The 17,864-nt window shown below is 45.2% G+C and overlaps 5 protein-coding genes across 7 annotated transcripts; 4 read left to right on the forward strand and 1 right to left on the reverse strand.

Annotated features, from left to right (window-relative positions):
• Positions 1-36: 36 nt before the first annotated feature.
• On the reverse strand, positions 37-1,683 carry LOC135594599 (UDP-glycosyltransferase 73C4-like). The gene has a single exon (XM_065084912.1). It carries the CDS (start codon positions 1,646-1,648, stop codon positions 179-181), a length of 1,470 nt encoding a protein of 489 aa, XP_064940984.1. The 5' UTR covers positions 1,649-1,683; the 3' UTR covers positions 37-178.
• A 4,491-nt stretch (positions 1,684-6,174) lies between these two features.
• On the forward strand, positions 6,175-7,674 carry LOC135594844 (UDP-glycosyltransferase 73C6-like). The gene has a single exon (XM_065085349.1). It carries the CDS (start codon positions 6,175-6,177, stop codon positions 7,672-7,674), a length of 1,500 nt encoding a protein of 499 aa, XP_064941421.1.
• A 479-nt stretch (positions 7,675-8,153) lies between these two features.
• Positions 8,154-10,818, forward strand: LOC103969458 (3-ketoacyl-CoA synthase 11-like). 3 transcript variants are annotated; one of them, XM_065084916.1, is made up of 2 exons: positions 8,154-8,320; positions 8,935-10,818. In XM_065084916.1, the coding sequence occupies exon 2, from the start codon at positions 9,068-9,070 to the stop codon at positions 10,604-10,606; it is 1,539 nt and encodes a 512-aa protein (XP_064940988.1). In that variant the 5' UTR covers positions 8,154-8,320; positions 8,935-9,067; the 3' UTR covers positions 10,607-10,818. The 3 variants fall into 3 exon arrangements, with proteins under 3 accessions (XP_064940988.1, XP_064940989.1, XP_064940990.1); XM_065084917.1 differs by having other exon boundaries at positions 8,163-8,320; positions 9,008-10,818; XM_065084918.1 differs by lacking the exon at positions 8,154-8,320 and adding an exon at positions 8,328-8,790.
• Positions 10,819-12,107: 1,289 nt separating this feature from the next.
• On the forward strand, positions 12,108-15,194 carry LOC103969459 (receptor-like protein EIX1). The gene has a single exon (XM_009382987.3). The coding sequence runs from the start codon at positions 12,108-12,110 to the stop codon at positions 15,192-15,194; it is 3,087 nt and encodes a 1,028-aa protein (XP_009381262.2).
• Positions 15,195-16,365: 1,171 nt separating this feature from the next.
• LOC103969460 (uncharacterized) lies at positions 16,366-16,994 on the forward strand. The gene has a single exon (XM_009382988.3). The coding sequence runs from the start codon at positions 16,443-16,445 to the stop codon at positions 16,833-16,835; it is 393 nt and encodes a 130-aa protein (XP_009381263.1). The 5' UTR covers positions 16,366-16,442; the 3' UTR covers positions 16,836-16,994.
• Positions 16,995-17,864: the final 870 nt, after the last annotated feature.

Below are 17,864 nucleotides of genomic sequence, written 5' to 3' on the forward strand. Positions count from 1 at the left end.
TTTTATTAAAATTAATATTCAAGATTTAAAATAATATTTAAATTTAGAATCCAATCATTATCTTTAATACATCTAAGATTTGAATATATATATATATATATATATATATATATATATATATATCACTATTTAAATATTAAAATACAATCATCATCTTTAATACATCTTATGAGCCACATCACATCGCACACCCATCAATACTGCTTCTCTGGATTTGCTGAATCAACATGCCGATGTTGTCGTGAGAAGAACCGCCTCGTTCCGCCGCCCGCTTGGCGCTGTCCTTCAACTCCCTCGATCTCTTCCTCCTCGCTTCCCCCTCCTCCCCTCCTCCCATCAGCTCCGACACAGCCTTCTCTACCTCCTCCCTTTTCACCAGCACGTCACTGTTCTCTACTCCCACAGCCACCCCGACTCTTAGCACTTGGACCACCAGTTTCTGGTTGAGGAACTGGTCTCCGAAGTTAGGCCATGTTACCATGGGCAGGCCGGCGGACATGCCTTCCAGTATCGAGTTCCACCCGCAGTGGGTGACGAACCCGCCGACGGAAGGGTGCGACAAGATCACCATCTGCGGCGCCCACCCCCTGATCACCAGTCCCCTTGACCTCACCATCTCCTCGAACTCCTCCGACAGCCACCGCTCCACCTCCGCCGCCTGCTTCCCGGGTCTGATCACCCATATGAAGGGCCTGCCCCAAGTCTCCAGGCCCATTCCTATCTCGATGATTTGCTGCAGCGTGGAGCTAACGAGACTGCCAAAGCTCACATAGATCACAGAGCTCGGCTTCATCGAGTCAAGCCAGCGTATGCACTCGTTCCCATCGATGGCGGCCTTGTTTCCTCTTGCAGCCATGTGGGTGGCGTCGCCGTCGCAGAGGCGCCACAGGGGGCCGATGGTCCAGACTCTCTTTCCCATGGCCTTCTGATAGGATTCCACGTACGGAGCCTCTATGTCGTCGAAGGTGTTGACCACGACGCCGTCGGCCCTCGACTCCTCCTCCATCACCTCGCAGCGGAACCTCTGCAGCCTCGGCCCCATGAAGTTCCCCGGCGCTTGGGCCTTCCTGATCTGGAGCCGATGGGGAAATCCGGGCAAGTCCAGCATCTGCGACTCATCAATTCCCTCCTCGTAGACGTTCTCCCGATGCAAGATGTAGCGAGCGAGGAGGGTGAAGCACCCATAGCCATTAAAGACCAGCCGCGGGACGCCCAGCTCCCGCGCCATGTCCCCTGTCCACGTGTAGAAGGCGTCGGAGATGACGCAGCTCGGAGGCAGATGGTGCCGGCGTAGGTGCGACGTCAGCGGCTCCCGGAGCATAGCGCAAGCGCGCAAGAAGGTATCGAGGTGGTCGTGCGACGGCAGGGCGTCGGCGTTCTCCGTCCCTTCGGGCAGGCCGACTTCCGCGCACGGAAAGCAGAGCGCCACGAACTCGATGGGCAGCCGGGACTCCTCGGCGCGTTCGATGATGAGCTTGATCCGCAGAGCGTTGAGCCGGGTGGTGAGGAAGCTGACATGGGCGCCGCGGCCCGCGAGCACATGCGCCATGTCGACCATGGGGATGATGTGTCCCTGTTCCAGGAACGGCACCAGGACGAAGTGTGGCTTCGCACCATTTCCACCGTTCACGGCTGTTTGGTTCGTCATCTTTGCATGCAAAGGAATGGTTCCGCTTCAAAGAAAACAGAGAAGAAACGAAGGATAACACACGGCTCGAACTCGATCTTTCTATATAGTCTCACTCTCAACTCTTAGAATGTTTCTTTCCGACTGTGGATGACTTCATCCATGGAGGCCTCTTCTTCTATTTGCCAGTGAAATGTTCAAACAACCACCAAAAAAGAAGGTGCAAACGGTTGAAACCACCGGCAAAGTATGAGATAGTAGTCTAACTAATAAATTATTTTTTTCACGACAGAGAGTACACCTTCGGTAAATCATCATCCGATACTTACGTTATGTCTCGAATGAAAGAAGAATCAGTCTCTATCCGTCTATCCATATGAGCAAGAATCAGACGATTCTAAGAAATATTTTATCTTTTTACGATCGTATATAAAAATTTATTTTCAACATAATATAAGAGGACTTAGCTTTTTCTATCATTCGTATTTGTACTTATACACATCGGGTTACTAACTTGAGCATAAGAAATAATATGTAAGGAAATTTCTCTCGATCTCGCTTTTTTGTGTAAGTGACACATTTAGAGCTCAACGTTTTTACCTTAAAGATATCTCGGATAACCCTGTGCATATAAATCTAGACTACATCGGGCTAACGAGGACAGTAACGACTTCTTCTCTCAACACATCGTATAATTTTTTATTTTCATCTTTCATGTTGTTCTAGTTTGCCCGATATTTTCTTCAATAAAATGATGATTTATCACATTATATTTTAGTGTTTTTATTTTATTTTATTAAACTTTCATTTTATTGTTTTAGAAAGATACTATTAATTGTCTGTAGCCAATTTAAATTTTGTTCTTTTTTCAGGAACGAATGATAAATGACGTGCTTTAATTTCGTGCGAGGACCGAGCAACACCATGGCCAATAAATTAGGGTTACAACGATAACACGAACGGGAAGTGTCTTCTCGTGGAACGATAAGGGTTTCAGACGAGACGATCGTCGGCAGGATCCGACAAGATCTGTTTCTTTCTTTTCGATGTGATGATGCTGTGAACTGAAGAATATATTAGACACTCATGAAATGTTGACCATGTCACGTAGCTTATATAATTGCATGTCACATATACATACATATATATCAAGGAGATTAGTCTACGGACAGGCATTGTCATCATCCACTGGGATTAGCATGATGACAAGATGAGATTGGAACATGTCAAATTTGGTGTTCTTCCGAGAATGGGTCAACCATTATGAGAAGGAGAGTTACTTCGATGAGCAAAAGCTAAGGACGACAAGAGCCTTATTAGATATAGACACCACCATAAGTTTCGGTAGCTTGCAAATCACGTGTTTGACGAGTTCTCCAAACATCAAATTTCATCAAATTAAGTGAGATTGAGAAATTGGAAGTGAGTGCAACTAATAATAATTTTTAGTTTTCAGTGGTGTTTTTCCTTCTTAATAATTGGATGACGATTGAATATGCTAGTGAAGAATAGATTTAATCTCAACAACAACAACAACAACAAGCTACCGCTTTAAATAAAACGATCGATAGAAAATATTAGTATTTAATGAAAAATTACAAAATTGATTCTCCTTTATAAAAATATATTGTACGTGTAGATGGTAAGAAGGGTGCACAGATTTATCCTTTCGGAGCACGTGAGCAAGTCGAGGTGCAGGCATCAAGCCCTCTATTGGTGCGGCTCATAGGCTCGTAAGAAATTGTTCACTTTGGACGATGGACATACCCGCACAATTTTATCTTTTTAAAATATGTGAACTCCAAAAAGCCCTATCATCGCACCAACTTCCACATCTCATTAGCTCCACATGTCCACCAAATGGTCTGTTAAATTAATAAGACATGTGACTCCACTCGTAACTCCAATACTTTGATTAACCCTCTACAGGTAATGCTTGATGATCCTATACTGCTACCGTAGGGATTAAACACTCCCTTTCTCCGAGTCATTATAGGAAACCATTATAAAAGATTTCAGGTGCATTATCTCTCTCTCTCTTTGATGGTTAATAGTATCCTCAAACTTTCAAATCTCCTTATCCTAGATTAAGAATTACACACTCCTGACGTTTTTTTTAAGAACATTTTGATGTGATGATTGAATTTTGACATCAAGATTAGTGATAAGTTCGAACGTTAGGCCAAGGTTAGCTCTAAATACTTCAACACGAATATACTTTAACACCTATGTGTTTTTGATATGCCTTTAATATCTATATTTAATTAAAAAATTAGTAGTTATATCTATATTTAATTAAAAAACACCTATGTGTTTTTGATATGCCTTTAAGAATTATATTTTAAATTAGAGGACTTGAGATAACGTAACTAAAGATCTAAGTACTCTTAACTTAACTAAACTTATAATTTTTTACATATCTTAATGGCGACAAAAGATTCATCTTAAATAATTAAAATTTATGCCTTTGCTATTGTTATAGACCAAACGATTTAAGATAATTAATCTTGAAAGATTATATAATTGTTATAGATGAGGTGCCATCTAATGACCCTTTCAAAAGAGAAAAGGTAAAGATGGTCAGTAATATTAGAGAAAGAGAATATTATAATTAATTTATCAACAAAATTTTTCTTCTATATTATATATATATATATATATATATATATATATATATATATATATATATATATATATATATATATATAAGAGAAATTAAGATGACTGTGAATTCCCTATATCAGATGGAGGAATTGTCGAAAGTATATATTTTTTTGAGTAATAAAGGTTCCTCTTGTCCTTATTTATCTTCTTTTGTTGAATAGAACAGAAGCATGATAAAGAATAAAAACAAGAAAAATCTTCAATCATTGGAAAACATGACTTCGCTAGATATGACTTAGTATGCCATACTACATTGTCTCATGGATTGCATGTTATGTTATTCTTTAGAAACACCTTCATCCGGATAATAATAGAGTAATGAGAATCCAATTTGGATGGCTTCTCTTTGGAGATTTGTGGTTGTCGGCATTCGTTTTCCATTATGAGACGATCGGGCTTAGTCTACAGAAGCAAAAGCAAATGGAGGTCGCAGTTGGGAGCTGCTTCCGCAACGCTGCAACCTACCAAGAACACGTCCATCCATTTGGGAACCATAACTCCCTTTGGATTAAGCAGAACTTTTCCTAATGGATTCCTTATCTGCCCGAGATTGAGAGAAAATTTATTTTTTTACATTAATAAGAATTGAAATTTTTGTATGATATATACCACCGTAATTTAATAAACTTTAATTATTAGATTGAATTGGTGTCCAAAATAATATATATTGATTTTAGTCGGTTTGATTTTGAAAAGGTAAGAAATCGAGATTAAAAAAGAAACTTAGATGTCGATTGAAGCTAAAGATAAAAATCATAAACGAGCGTAGAAGATATTCATATGTGAGAGAAATCGAGATTAAAAATAGGACTAATAAACGGTCTCATAGATAATTGAAAAGATGTATTGAATTCGGCCCATTATTTAATAAGAAGCTTACTATTAATAATTTTCTAGAAATATCATAAAAATATAATTTTACTATTTACATCTCATCGATCGTCAATCTTACTCTTTTGTTTCCCATAATCCTTTAACATCGCTTGTTGTCGCTTCATCGCTTGATCGATTAATGATAGAAATGAACTCTCGAAGAGCATAAAAGTAAAAAATATAACAAATGATGGTATTTGCCTAGCACTGATTCTTTTATTATTTGAAGGAAAATAATAACCTAAAAAGTTCTTGAAAATCCGAGTAGAACCGAAGTAATTGAAAAAAAATAAAAATAAATTTGGTGGGAGAGTAAAAAGTTATCTAATTTTAGAGATGATTTGATGCAATGATGGAACCTAAGTGTTCTTGGTTTGGCTCTCACAATATGAGTGAAGGAGTAGAAGAAGAGGCGTTCTTATCGTCGCTCACGCTCTGACCTCGTTTGTCACTCGTCAGGAAGGAAATTAGAGAAATTAAAAATTCTTAAGATATTATTTTAAATAGTAAAAAAAGGATTATAAATAGAAATTTTTTTTAATAAATTTATTTTTAGGTTAAATTAAGATTGAATTCGATGTATATTAATCTTCACTAGTGAGTGTAACACTACAGTTGACAGCTTGTCTTAAGTAAGATAAAGATGGAAATGGAAAGATGTAAGCAACTATGACGTGAATTTATTGGGAGATGTTCGATCCAGCATGTTAAATTCTAGAAGAATGATGAACTGAATCAACTGAAGGTGAAAGGTAGAGGAAGCCACGCTCACCCAATTCCCAAGAACAGATGATGATTTTGACGGCGGCGTTACCGCATGAATGATATCACATGCCTCGAAGAGGTCGCCAACAAGATGAATGCCGTGTTTGTCTTCGGTCTCGTCTTCTTCCGGTGTGGCCCGATGATAACTAGGCAGATGAACCGGCTGCTCCCTCGATATAGAGGCCACCGATGGATGATCATCTCGTACACAGACCTGACCTGACACAGTTCTTCATCGTTGGAAGATGACAGGCCAACTCGATTTTAATGGCTTTGGTGATGGGAAGCCGCACTTTGTACTGGTTCCGCTGATGGCGCAAGGCCACATGATCCCAATGGTCGACCTCGGCCTGCTGCTCGCCGATCGTGGAGTCACGGTCAGCCTCATCACCACGCCCTTCAATGCGTCGCGGATCATAACCACCATCGACCAAGCTCGGGAGGCCGGCCTTCCGATCCGATTCGTCGAGCTTCCGTTCCCCTTTGCGGAGGTTGGCTTGCCTGAGGGGCTCGAGAACATCGACGCTGCGACAAGCATGGAGCCCATGTCAGCCTTCTTCAGAGCGACCAGTCTCCTTCGGCGGCCACTGGAGCAGTATCTCCGAGAGCAGTCGCCCTATCCGAGCTGCATCATATCTGACCTCTGCCACCCATGGACGCTGGAGGTCGCCCGTAATCTCCAAGTTCCGCGCCTCACCTTCTTCAGCATCTGCTGCTTCACCCTGCTTTGCATCCACAACATCTGGTACTACAAGGTTTACGACGATATGCCCGACGAGCACGAGTCATTCGTGGTGCCGGGCTTGGCAGAGAGGATCGAGGTGACCAAGGCCCAAGCGCCGGGGTTCTTCGACATGCCTGGCTGGGAAAAGATGGCGGAAGAGGTTCGCGAGGCCGAGTTCGCAGCAGACGGCATAGTGGTGAACAGCTTCCGCGATCTGGAGCCGATCTATATCGAGAGCTACCAAAAGGCCATGCAGAAGAAGGTGTGGACCGTAGGACCATTCTCTCTCCGCAACAAATCTGTCGCCGCCATGGCTGCCAGGGGGAACAGAGCCTCCATTGACACCGAACAATGCCTGAGCTGGCTTGACTCGAAGAAGCCGATGTCGGTGGTTTACGTCAGTTTCGGCAGCCTCACGAAGATGAACTCATCCCAGCTGATGGAGATCAGCCTGGGACTGGAGGCATCGAACCACCCGTTCGTTCTGGTGATCAAGAAGAGCGAGACGAGTGAGAAGGTGGAGGAGTGGATGGCGGCAGGATTCGAGGAGAGGATCGGCTCGAGGGCTCTGGTGATCAGAGGGTGGTCACCGCAGGTGATGATCTTATCGCACCCATCGGTCGGGGGGTTCATGACGCACTGCGGCTGGAACTCGACGCTGGAGAGCATCACGGCGGGCGTGCCGATGATTACGTGGCCGCACTTCGCCGACCAGTTCCTCAACGAGAGGATGGTCGTCGACGTCCTCAGGATCGGGGTGTCGCTTGGGGTCAAGGAACCGACGTACTGGGGAACGGAGGCCGGCCACTCGGCCGTGTCCAGGGATGACGTCGAGAGGGCCGTGAGGAGTCTGATGGATGAGGGCGAGGAAGGCAGGGAGAGGAGGCTGAGGGCGAAGGAGCTCGGGGAGAAGGCTAACGAGGCAATGGAAGAAGGGGGTTCATCTCGTGCCAATATGACACATTTGATCGAACACTACACGCGCCACGCCATGGAAAGCATGGAATCAAACGGAGATTAGAGAGAGAGAGAGAGAGAGAGAGAGAGAGAGAGAGAGAACGCGCTTTAATGCCATCTTAAATTTGCAGTCATTGTCATTGCATTCAAATGATTAGACCTAAAATGAGATGACGTTGACTTAGTTCGTTAAATTTCCGGTCGTTGTCATTTCATTCAAATGATGAAACCCATGACGTTGACTTATTATTATTCTTATTTTGATTTATGGAGAATTATCATAGACTAAATGATGTTTTGATTTATGCTAGTTTGAGCTGCATGCAACTAAATATAGACTAATAATAAATTATGTTGAAAAGATTTATTCATTTAATTATATTATGATTACAAGAAATTAATTTAGGGGGTTTCGAACAAGGGAAGTCGCCGACCACACAGATGCCACGTGCTTTGAGCATGGGGACTGCTGGACCCGAAGCGTCGTTCCTCAACACACACGTTGACGCTCCCCTCGCCATTCAATTCATCCCGTCGACGCTCGTCAAGGAGAAGTCTTTATATGGCCCCCCTCTTCCTGACCTTTTCCGCTCCTCGTCCCATCGCCCGCGTCCCCTTCCTCCCTCTTCCCGAAAAACCAAGCGAGCGCTTGGGTCGGAGACGGGATCGGCTTCTTCTCTCCCCATTCGCCAGCGGAGCCCGCATTCCAGGTCCCTCCTTCGAAGATCTCTTTGTTTGCGAAATCGCTTCTTGATTCACTTGGTGTTTGATCTCTGTTTGATGCTTGGGTGCTGGCTGCATTGGGGTCGTTCGCTTGTTCTTGGCCTTTCCAAGAAACGTGACTTTGATTTCCTGGATGCTTCGTCGCCGAGTCCAGATCTATTGTCACATGATTTGCTGCGACGCTATTGTGGATTCTGTGTCTCGAGCTGTGTTCTTTTCGATTTTATGGGCAAAATATCACCTTTCCGCGCATGTTTCCTTGGTGCCCCCATTTTATCCTTGTTCAAGATCCATTCTTTCCCCTAATTATTCTGCAAGACGAGCAATTTTTTTTGGTCAAGATCCGATCTTTCACTCAGGTGTTCTTGGTGGTGTTGATTGTTTTGTTCAAAATCGTTTCTTTTTCCTGATAGTGGATGATTCGGTTTGCCAGAAGAACAAAAGAAAGAAACACGAGGTTTGGAATACCATTCTATGCTTAATGTTTTACCTTCATCAACTTCGTGTTGGAGAGGAGACGAAGAGAAAGGAATCGTCGCTTTTGTTCTTCTTCTTGTGATATATGAATGTTCTAATCTTGTTTCTCTTCTGCATTGTGCAGGTCTCCGCTTTTCGATTTCAATCATCAATTTCTTGATCGAATCCCTCATTCCTGTTTCCCCTGTTGATCTCAGGCCGAAAGATCCCGCCTTTCTACCTCCAAGCGGCAGTTTACTCTTATTTCGATCTCGATCATGGCCGAGGCCGAACAAAGACCCAATGCCCCTTTGCTCCAATCATCGTCCTCCCGTCTCCCTGATTTCAAGCAATCCGTGAAGCTTAAGTATGTCAAGCTCGGTTATCACTACCTGATCAGCCATGGGATGTTCCTGTTCTTCTCGCCCCTCATCGCCGTCGTCGTCGCCCAGCTCTCCACCTTGTCCGTCAAGGACCTCCACGACCTCTGGGACCATCTACGCTTCAATCTCATCTCCGTGATCTTGTGCTCCGCGCTTCTCGTCTTCCTCTTCACCGTCTACTTCCTCAGGCGCCCCCGCCCGGTTTATCTGGTCAACTTCGCATGCTATAAGCCCGAAGAAGCCCGGAAATGCACGAGGCAAGTCTTCATGAACAGGTCCACGCTTACAGGCTCGTTCACGGAAGAGAACCTCGCGTTCCAGCGTAAGATCCTCGAGAGGTCTGGTCTTGGCGAATCCACCTACCTCCCTGAGGCTGTCATCAACATCCCTCCCAACCCCTGCATGGCCGAGGCCCGGAAGGAAGCCAGAACCGTCATGTTTGGAGCCATCGATGAGCTTTTGGCGAAGACGAATGTGAAGCCCAAGGACATCGGCATACTCATCGTGAACTGCAGCCTGTTCAATCCCACGCCTTCTCTTTCCGCCATGGTTGTCAATCACTACAAGCTTCGTGGAAACATCGTCAGCTACAATCTCGGCGGAATGGGGTGCAGCGCAGGCCTTCTCTCCATTAATCTCGCCAAGGATCTCCTCCAAGTCTATCCCAACTCATATGCATTGGTCATCAGCATGGAGAACATCACCTTGAACTGGTACTTCGGCAACAACCGATCCATGCTCGTCTCCAACTGCTTGTTCCGCATGGGGGGCGCCGCAATCCTCCTCTCCAACAAGAGATCCGACCGCAGGCGATCAAAGTACCAACTGGTGCATAGTGTTCGAACCCACAAGGGAGCCGACGACAAGTGCTTCAGTTGTGTCACCCAAGAAGAGGACGAGATTGGCAAGATCGGCGTCTCCCTCTCGAAAGATCTCATGGCAGTCGCAGGTGATGCCCTGAAGACCAACATCACCACTCTCGGCCCGCTAGTCCTGCCCATGTCCGAGCAACTCATCTTCTTCGCGACGTTGGTGGCCAAGAAGTTGTTCAAGATGAAGGTCAGGCCTTACATTCCGGATTTCAAGTTGGCATTCGAGCACTTCTGCATCCATGCGGGAGGAAGGGCGGTGTTGGACGAGATAGAGAAGAACCTGCAGCTCTCGGAGTGGCACATGGAGCCATCGAGGATGACACTCTACAGGTTCGGGAACACCTCGAGCAGCTCTCTGTGGTATGAATTGGCGTACTCGGAGGGGAAGGGAAGGATAAAGAAGAAGGACAGGATCTGGCAAATAGCATTCGGGTCGGGGTTCAAATGCAACAGTGCTGTGTGGAAGGCTCTCAAGACTATCAATCCTGCCAAGGAGAAGAACCCATGGATGGATGAGATTAATGACTTCCCGGTTGTGGTTCCCAAGGTGTCAGCACTCTGAATGATACACGATCTTTGTTCGCGAGGTAGTAGTGTGTCCGATTCAGAGTTGAGAGAAGGTGGTGCATCATCTTCTGTGTAAGCGAAGGATTTGGTCACTAGAGTTGAGAGAAGACATGCACCCAAAAAAATGTCAGACTAGTAGGAGGGTCAGTAGCACTGCTTTTTCCTATTGATTTCGTTATTAATGCAATCCTTTGGGTTTTCTTATCAGTTTCCTCGTTAAGTAGCTAATGCGTCTTGTTGATTGGTGCCTTTCTTTTTGTTGGTTATGATCATCCATTAGTGATTGCCTACTTCTCTTGATGCCCTCTTCCATTGGCTTGTCTTGTAAGTATCAGTATCAATGTTTGACATCAATACGTATCAATCAATATACTAATATACTGTATGTCGATACATTATTACTTAATATTTTATACACACTAGTATAAAATATATAGTACAAATCCTTCTTCTTTCTTTGCATCTTCCTCTTCCTCCACCTATGACTTCGCAATCTCTTCTTGTTTATCTCGATACATTGATTAGTATCGATTACGATTCGAACAGAATCATAGTCGAAGCTATTCGGTATATTGTGCGTCGATATATATCAATGTGTCGTGTGTCGATACATCAGTATAATTCGATACGTATTGGTTTGGCTTGAGATCAATGCTATATGAGTACATTAAATGATATACGCATCAATATCAATCCAAAATTTTAAAAAATTAATAATTATAAATTGATATATCATCCTTAGTTAGATTGGTAAACACCAATCGATGCGTATGGTCTGTATTTATATAACACACCATTAAATTGGTGTTCTATGATATAACATCTGTGATGTAACAGATTCGTTCAATCCACAATCAATTTTAATGGTATCCTGAAGAGACATTCCTTTTCACGTCTGTTGGATGGGACACAAACCAAATCTATGTCACCTCGAGGTCCCATAAGTAATGTTTTTGCAGAAGCACCATTCGAATGGTACACTGAAGAGAAGAGAAAAGAGAGTAAAATGCTGGAATCTTATGGGGTTAATCCCATATAGTCTGGACTACATGAGTACAAGCAATATATGAATCGAAGAATCGTCAAAGATTGCTTAGAATCATAATACAGAGACCGGAAGAAGTTTCAAAGCCTTTGAGAACACTCTTAAGGTTCCTTTCTGGGAAGCATGAAGCAAGCTGCTGTTGCAGGTTACCTGCAAATGAATCTTTCCTGTTCTTAGGTTCTTCACAAATTGTGGCTTATCAGAGTTCACATATCTTTAATTACTTGCTAGTAAAGAAGGCTATCTGAAGCTGATCCTCTTCACACTTGTTCTCTATTCCTTTTAGATGATAATGCAAGCTGGAAGCAACTCTCCTGCTTTGACGTCATAGAAATAGATCTCAACGGAAGCCAAAACGCTTGCCTTGGGATGCAAGGAGGAGGAAGCCTTTAAATGCTTTGATCAGGCTTATCACTTGAAACATCCAGTTTTCATGGCTGCCGCTAGTGCGATGCGTGTTTCAGGTGGCTCTTTTGGCTACTGCTTGCTCATGGTTTGCTTGCTTCATGCAGATTTCTGGGTCGGCAGATGTGCTTCTGACGGGGAGTGTTCAGCTGAAGAGCTTCGAGCCCTTCTCCAGTTCAAATCAGGTCTCATCGACCCCGACAACCTTCTCTCGACATGGCGAGGTCGTCACTGCTGCCAGTGGAGAGGCTTGAGCTGCGACAACCTTACTGACTCTGTTACTAGCATCGATCTCCACAATCCATACCCAGATGTTGTTGATCCTCCAAGAGATGAGGTCTGGAACTTGAGTGGGAGATTGGATGCCTCCTTGCTCCGGCTCGAGTTCTTGAGTCGCTTGGATTTGAGCTACAACAACTTCGACGGCCTTCGGATACCGGACTTCTTGGGATCCTTGAAGAAACTGAGATACCTTAACCTGTCAAACGCAGGCTTTGCAGGTGCTGTTCCATCAAGCTTGGGGAATCTATCGGAGCTGCAGCACCTTGATCTTTCTTCACCTTTCCAACCATTGTTTGCTCATAGTTTGCAGTGGGCAACTGCTCTTACTTCGCTTCGGCACCTCGCAATGCCCGGCGTTGACCTTTCACGGGTAGGATCAGAATGGGTTGAGGTGCTCAGCGGACTCTCTTTTCTCTCTCACTTGGATTTGCGATCATGTGGTCTTTCAGGGATTGCCTACTCTCTTCCTTCTGTCGACTTTGCATCACTTTCTTTCGTTGATCTTTCATTAAACACCTTCAATTCTAAGGTTCCCAACTGGTTCAGGAATCTAAGCAGTCTGGTTCACCTGGACGTCAGTAGTGCCAGATTGCATGGCTTGATTCCTATTGAGCTCTCTGAGATTCCAAGCTTGAGATACTTGGACCTATCCATGAACGGTAATCTTACTGTCGATTGTTCCAAACTGCTAGCTGGGAGTTGGAGACGGATCGAAGTTCTTGACTTGGCATCCAATCAGGTCTATGGAAGACTTCCCGATTCCGTTGGGAACATCTCCTCTCTCGTGGAGCTCAACCTCTTCTCCAATAACATGGAAGGAGGCATCCCAAGCTCCATTGGCAAGCTCTGCAACTTGCAAGTGTTGTTCTTAGCCGGCAACAATCTGACCTTGGGATTGCCGGAGCATCTCGAGAAGTCTGATGGTTGCATCTCTCGATACCCTCTGCCTAAATTAAGGTACTTGAACTTAGCAGTCAATCAGCTATCAGGCGTTTTACCTGAATGGTTGGGTCAACTTCGAAATCTAGAATCCCTGGATCTTAGTTCCAACCTGATTCGAGGTCCAATTCCTTCCTCTCTAGGGAAACTCCCACTTCTTACAGATCTAAGTCTTGCGGGGAATCGATTGAATGGAAGTCTTCCACCTTCCATAGGACAGCTTACCAAATTGGCTAACTTGGATATCTCCTCAAACCTCCTCACGGGGACTGTAACACGCATGCATCTCTCAAAGTTGAGAGATCTGAAGCTCCTGGCGATGGGATTCAACTCTCTGGTCATCAACATGAGCTCTAGTTGGAATCCTCCATTTCAGCTTCGTAAACTAGTCTTGGGTTCATGTCAGTTGGGTCCCCAGTTCCCCTCTTGGCTCAAAAACCGGAGAGAACTCATGTACTTGGATCTCTCCAACTCTGGCATCTCTGGTAGGATACCCAACTGGTTCTGGGACTTGAGTTCCAACCTCTCTCTGCTGAACATCTCCTTCAATCAGATCGAAGGGCGCCTGCCGAGTCCACTAAACATCGATGCTTATGCTGATGTTGATATGAGATCGAACCTGCTGAGTGGCCCCTTACCAGTTCTATCTAACTTCGTCGAGCTACTTGACCTTTCCCAAAATCGATTCTTCGGTCCAATCCTACACGACTTTGCCCAGCTGCAACCTTCACTGATCTATTTGTCTCTATCCGGGAACAATCTGTCAGGAGAGATTCCTGCTTCGATCGGTCGGATTCAGGGCCTACTGGTCGTCGACCTTTCCGGGAACAATCTTACTGGTGACATCCCAACAAGCTTGGCGAATTGCTCTAACCTCAAGGCTCTTGTCCTCGAGCACAATTCTCTTACTGGAACCATTCCAGCAGCTTTGGGAAGCCTGCAGCAGCTTCAGTCGGTGCACCTCAACGACAACATGTTACATGGAGTCATCCCTTCATCCATGAAGACCATGTCCAGTCTCCAAACTCTTGACCTTGGGAATAATAGGTTGCAAGGTGCTATACCAGCATGGATCGGAGAAAGCTTCCCGGCTCTACGGATTCTTCGATTGAGAGGGAACAAGCTCTCAGGACGAATCCCAGACCAGTTCTCAAACTTGAGCTCCTTGCAAGTGTTGGATCTTGCAGGAAATGAGCTGAAAGGATCAATTCCTCGCAGCATTGGAGGCCTCAGAGCCATGGCTCGACCAAAGGCCTCTCTATACTTGTTCTACGGATTCTATAGAGGAAGTTATTACGAAGAAAGCTTGTCCATGGTGATGAACAACAGACCAATAATGTTCACAAAGACTCTCACACTGGTTACGAGCATCGATCTGTCAGATAATAATCTATCAGACGAAGTTCCCCAAGAGCTGATGACACTCTCAGGTTTGCTGGTTCTGAACCTCTCAAGAAACCAATTCACAGGAAAGGTCTTGGAGCGGATGGCCGACCTCCATGATCTGTTGTCCCTGGACTTGTCGAACAATCACTTCTACGGGAGCATTTCTTCTAGTTTGGCATCCATGAGCTTCTTGAGCTCTCTCAACTTGTCCAACAACAACTTCTCCGGCAGTATACCCCAGGGAGGGCAGCTTGGAACTTTTGGTGCATCGGCGTACTGGGGAAATCCGTATCTTTGCGGAAGACCGCTGAGTCCGTGTGATGTACGAACTGGCGTTCATGATGATGACGATGATGAGGTTGAGGAGGGTGCACTCGTAGACGGCTGGTTCTACTTGAGCGTCGGCTTGGGATTTGCGGTCGGTCTGTTGGGATTATTTGCAGTGATATCGATCAGGAGACCGTGGAGCATTGCCTATTTCAACTTTGTAGATCGCGTCATCGATAGCATTACAAAGGCTAATTGAGGGATTCGATCGAGTGAGGAATTAACCTCTCGTCTTGTATCATCACAGTGTTGTTTCTATGGAATGGGTTTCAGGATTCGATCCAAATTAAACCTGGGTGTCCGGTTTGGACTCGATTCGATACAATCCGATCTCGTCCTTGATTTGACCGAACCGGTCTAATGCAGGCGGACGTCGGCCTTACGGCTCCTGCATGCTGCCTATGGAAGGAAGCTTCGGGGTCCGGGCGAGAGCACATCACAGGTCGGTGTAGAGAGGAAGAACGCCCACTTGCGTACAAAACAGTGGCCAGCGTAGAGACAGAGCACAGACGCAGAGTCGCGTAGAAGAACGCCCCGATACAAACGCTTGGCGGGCAGCAGCCTGGAAAACGTGTTTGTATACAGACGGCCAAAAATATCGCCGTCCGTCGACGTAGTAGAGAAGACGAAGAAGAACAAATGTGATGGAAATACGACTCTTGAAAGACGAAACTGCCCCTGCTTGTGGTTTCAAATTTCCGCCGTTGACATTGGCAGGCATCACCAAAGATTGATTCAAGATCTTACTGATTATTCCATGATGACCAAAGTTACATCTCGTATAAATGTATTGAGATTTACGCATGATCCTGATGGATCTAATTGCGATGCGTTGAATAATTTGGGATGGTTTGAGCATTGACTTGTTGACACGGCCTGCTTGACTTTCTTATCCTATGCACGATGACGTGGCGAGGCTTGATATTATCATGATCACAATCCACCATTGTAAATAATAGATTGGTCGAGGCTCTTCTCTCGAAAGGACTTGGGGCAATAATGTGTTTCTCACGACGGTACGCGCGTCATTCACCGGCGTGTGAATGGAGACACCGGTGGGATCCATGTGTCTAGATTGTGGGGCCAAATGTTACGTCCAGTAACGCGGCAGGTAGGGTTCTGGCAAAAGTATCTTTGCAAGGCAGTTCCAGCGATGCGGTGGGCATGCCGGTGGGTATAATGGTCTTTCTAGTTGTGGAAAAGAGCGCGAAGAAGGAAGAATAAAGGCGAAAAGGGCAAGGAAAAGAAAAGGACGTCGTTCGAAAAGGTCCGTTCACCAACCGCTCGATCAGTGCCACGTGTAATCTGCAACTTCTTTCTCTTCCTCCTCACCTGGCCTTATCCATCCCTTTCCCCCTTCCTTTAAAGCACACCTCTCTTCCTTCCCTCCTCATTTCACCGGAAACCTTCAACAAAGCAAGAAAGCGGGATCGTGAGAGAGCGAGAAATGGCTTCTGGTTTGGTCCTCACCTCGATCCGGCCGGCAGTGATCCGGGCGAGCACGGGCGACGGCCGCGGGGGGCGGTTGGCCCCCGCGAAGGCCGCCGGCGGAGGGGGCAACAGCTGGTGGGTCCCGCTGTTCGGGTGGTCGTCGGAGCCCGACTACATCGACGGCCCCGCGACGCTGGAGGCTTCCGGGAAACGGGCCGCGGCGGAGACGGAGGGGAAGAGCAGGCGGCCGGCGGGGCGGAGGTTCGTGGCGTTCACGGAGGAGAAGGCGAGGGAGCTGCGGATGCGGACCATGGAGACGGAGGCGTTCCACGACGTCATGTACCACTCCGCCATCGCCTCCCGCCTCGCCTCCGACCTCCCTCGCCGACCCCCCGCCACCAGGCTCTGAGCCCCAATCCGTCGATTTCAATCTGTCTCTAATATTTCGGCCCCCTTGTTTTCGTATATGGACATCAATCATTGTATCATATCAGCGACCGAATGAACAAAAATAATGTTTTCATTCGGGGTTATTTATCCCCCCAAAAAACATTTGATTTCTTTGGTCTGACAATCGTCTGATGAGGATCGGACCGTCAGGAGTGCAGATCTACGACGGTAAGCTATTTACTCTCGAACAGCAAACACGTGCGAGAGAGCGTCGTCTAAACTTTGTTCCGGATCTGATATGTACATCAAAGTGATCGATTAGGCTATTACTGTTACTACGATATGTTAATGTTATCCAAAAGCGATGACGTTTTCGTTGTTATCCAAAAGCGATGATGTTCTCGTTCATGTCCGCATAATATGTCATTGTAACATTATAATTTTGGGCGGCAATCCTGTAAATGAGTTCTTGGAAGAAGATTATTTTTTTAGGGTTAATTATATATTATCCCTATAATTATTATCATAATATTTTGATTTTTAATTTTTAAAAATATATACTATGATAATATTATATATTATTAGTGATAAATCAAAGTAAAACAGAACATGTGTTTAATGGTAATATTTTAAATTTACATTTAAAATAATTTTTTTTAAAATGATCATTTTATCTTTTCGTTCGTTACCTCTTCCGACTAACCCAACCCATCGGCCATCCTCTTTATTGGAGCCCTCATCAAAATCTAATAGCGTATGATAATGATATTTGTTTAGAGCTAATGGTAAGCAACCCCATGCGTAATAGAAGGGGGTGGCCCCATGCGTGGCTAAGGGGGGTTAACCCTTACATGAGAGCTATAGGTGGAGAGAGAATCTCACGTTAGACAAAAGGGAGATATTTTATAAGATAAAGGAAAAGTGCCGGTGACAACAAACCCTTATGCAAGACCTATGAGCAATTGTAGATTCAATGAAAAGAAAAAAAGCAAAATAGTTTTTTCAACAGACAAGGGTACTATTTCAAAATTTTGAAAAGTAATTTTTT

The sequence above is a fragment of the Musa acuminata genome, chromosome BXJ1-10 (assembly GCF_036884655.1).
Source record: "Musa acuminata AAA Group cultivar baxijiao chromosome BXJ1-10, Cavendish_Baxijiao_AAA, whole genome shotgun sequence".
Taxonomy (NCBI): Eukaryota; Viridiplantae; Streptophyta; class Magnoliopsida; order Zingiberales; family Musaceae; genus Musa; species Musa acuminata.

Coding starts and splice junctions, on each gene's coding strand:
- LOC135594844 (XM_065085349.1), top strand. CDS start 6,175: ATGACAGGCCAACTCGATTTTAATGGCTTTGGTGATGGGAAGCCGCAC.
- LOC103969459 (XM_009382987.3), top strand. CDS start 12,108: ATGCGTGTTTCAGGTGGCTCTTTTGGCTACTGCTTGCTCATGGTTTGC.
- LOC103969460 (XM_009382988.3), top strand. CDS start 16,443: ATGGCTTCTGGTTTGGTCCTCACCTCGATCCGGCCGGCAGTGATCCGG.
- LOC103969458 (XM_065084916.1), top strand. CDS start 9,068: ATGGCCGAGGCCGAACAAAGACCCAATGCCCCTTTGCTCCAATCATCG.
- LOC135594599 (XM_065084912.1), bottom strand. CDS start 1,648: ATGACGAACCAAACAGCCGTGAACGGTGGAAATGGTGCGAAGCCACAC.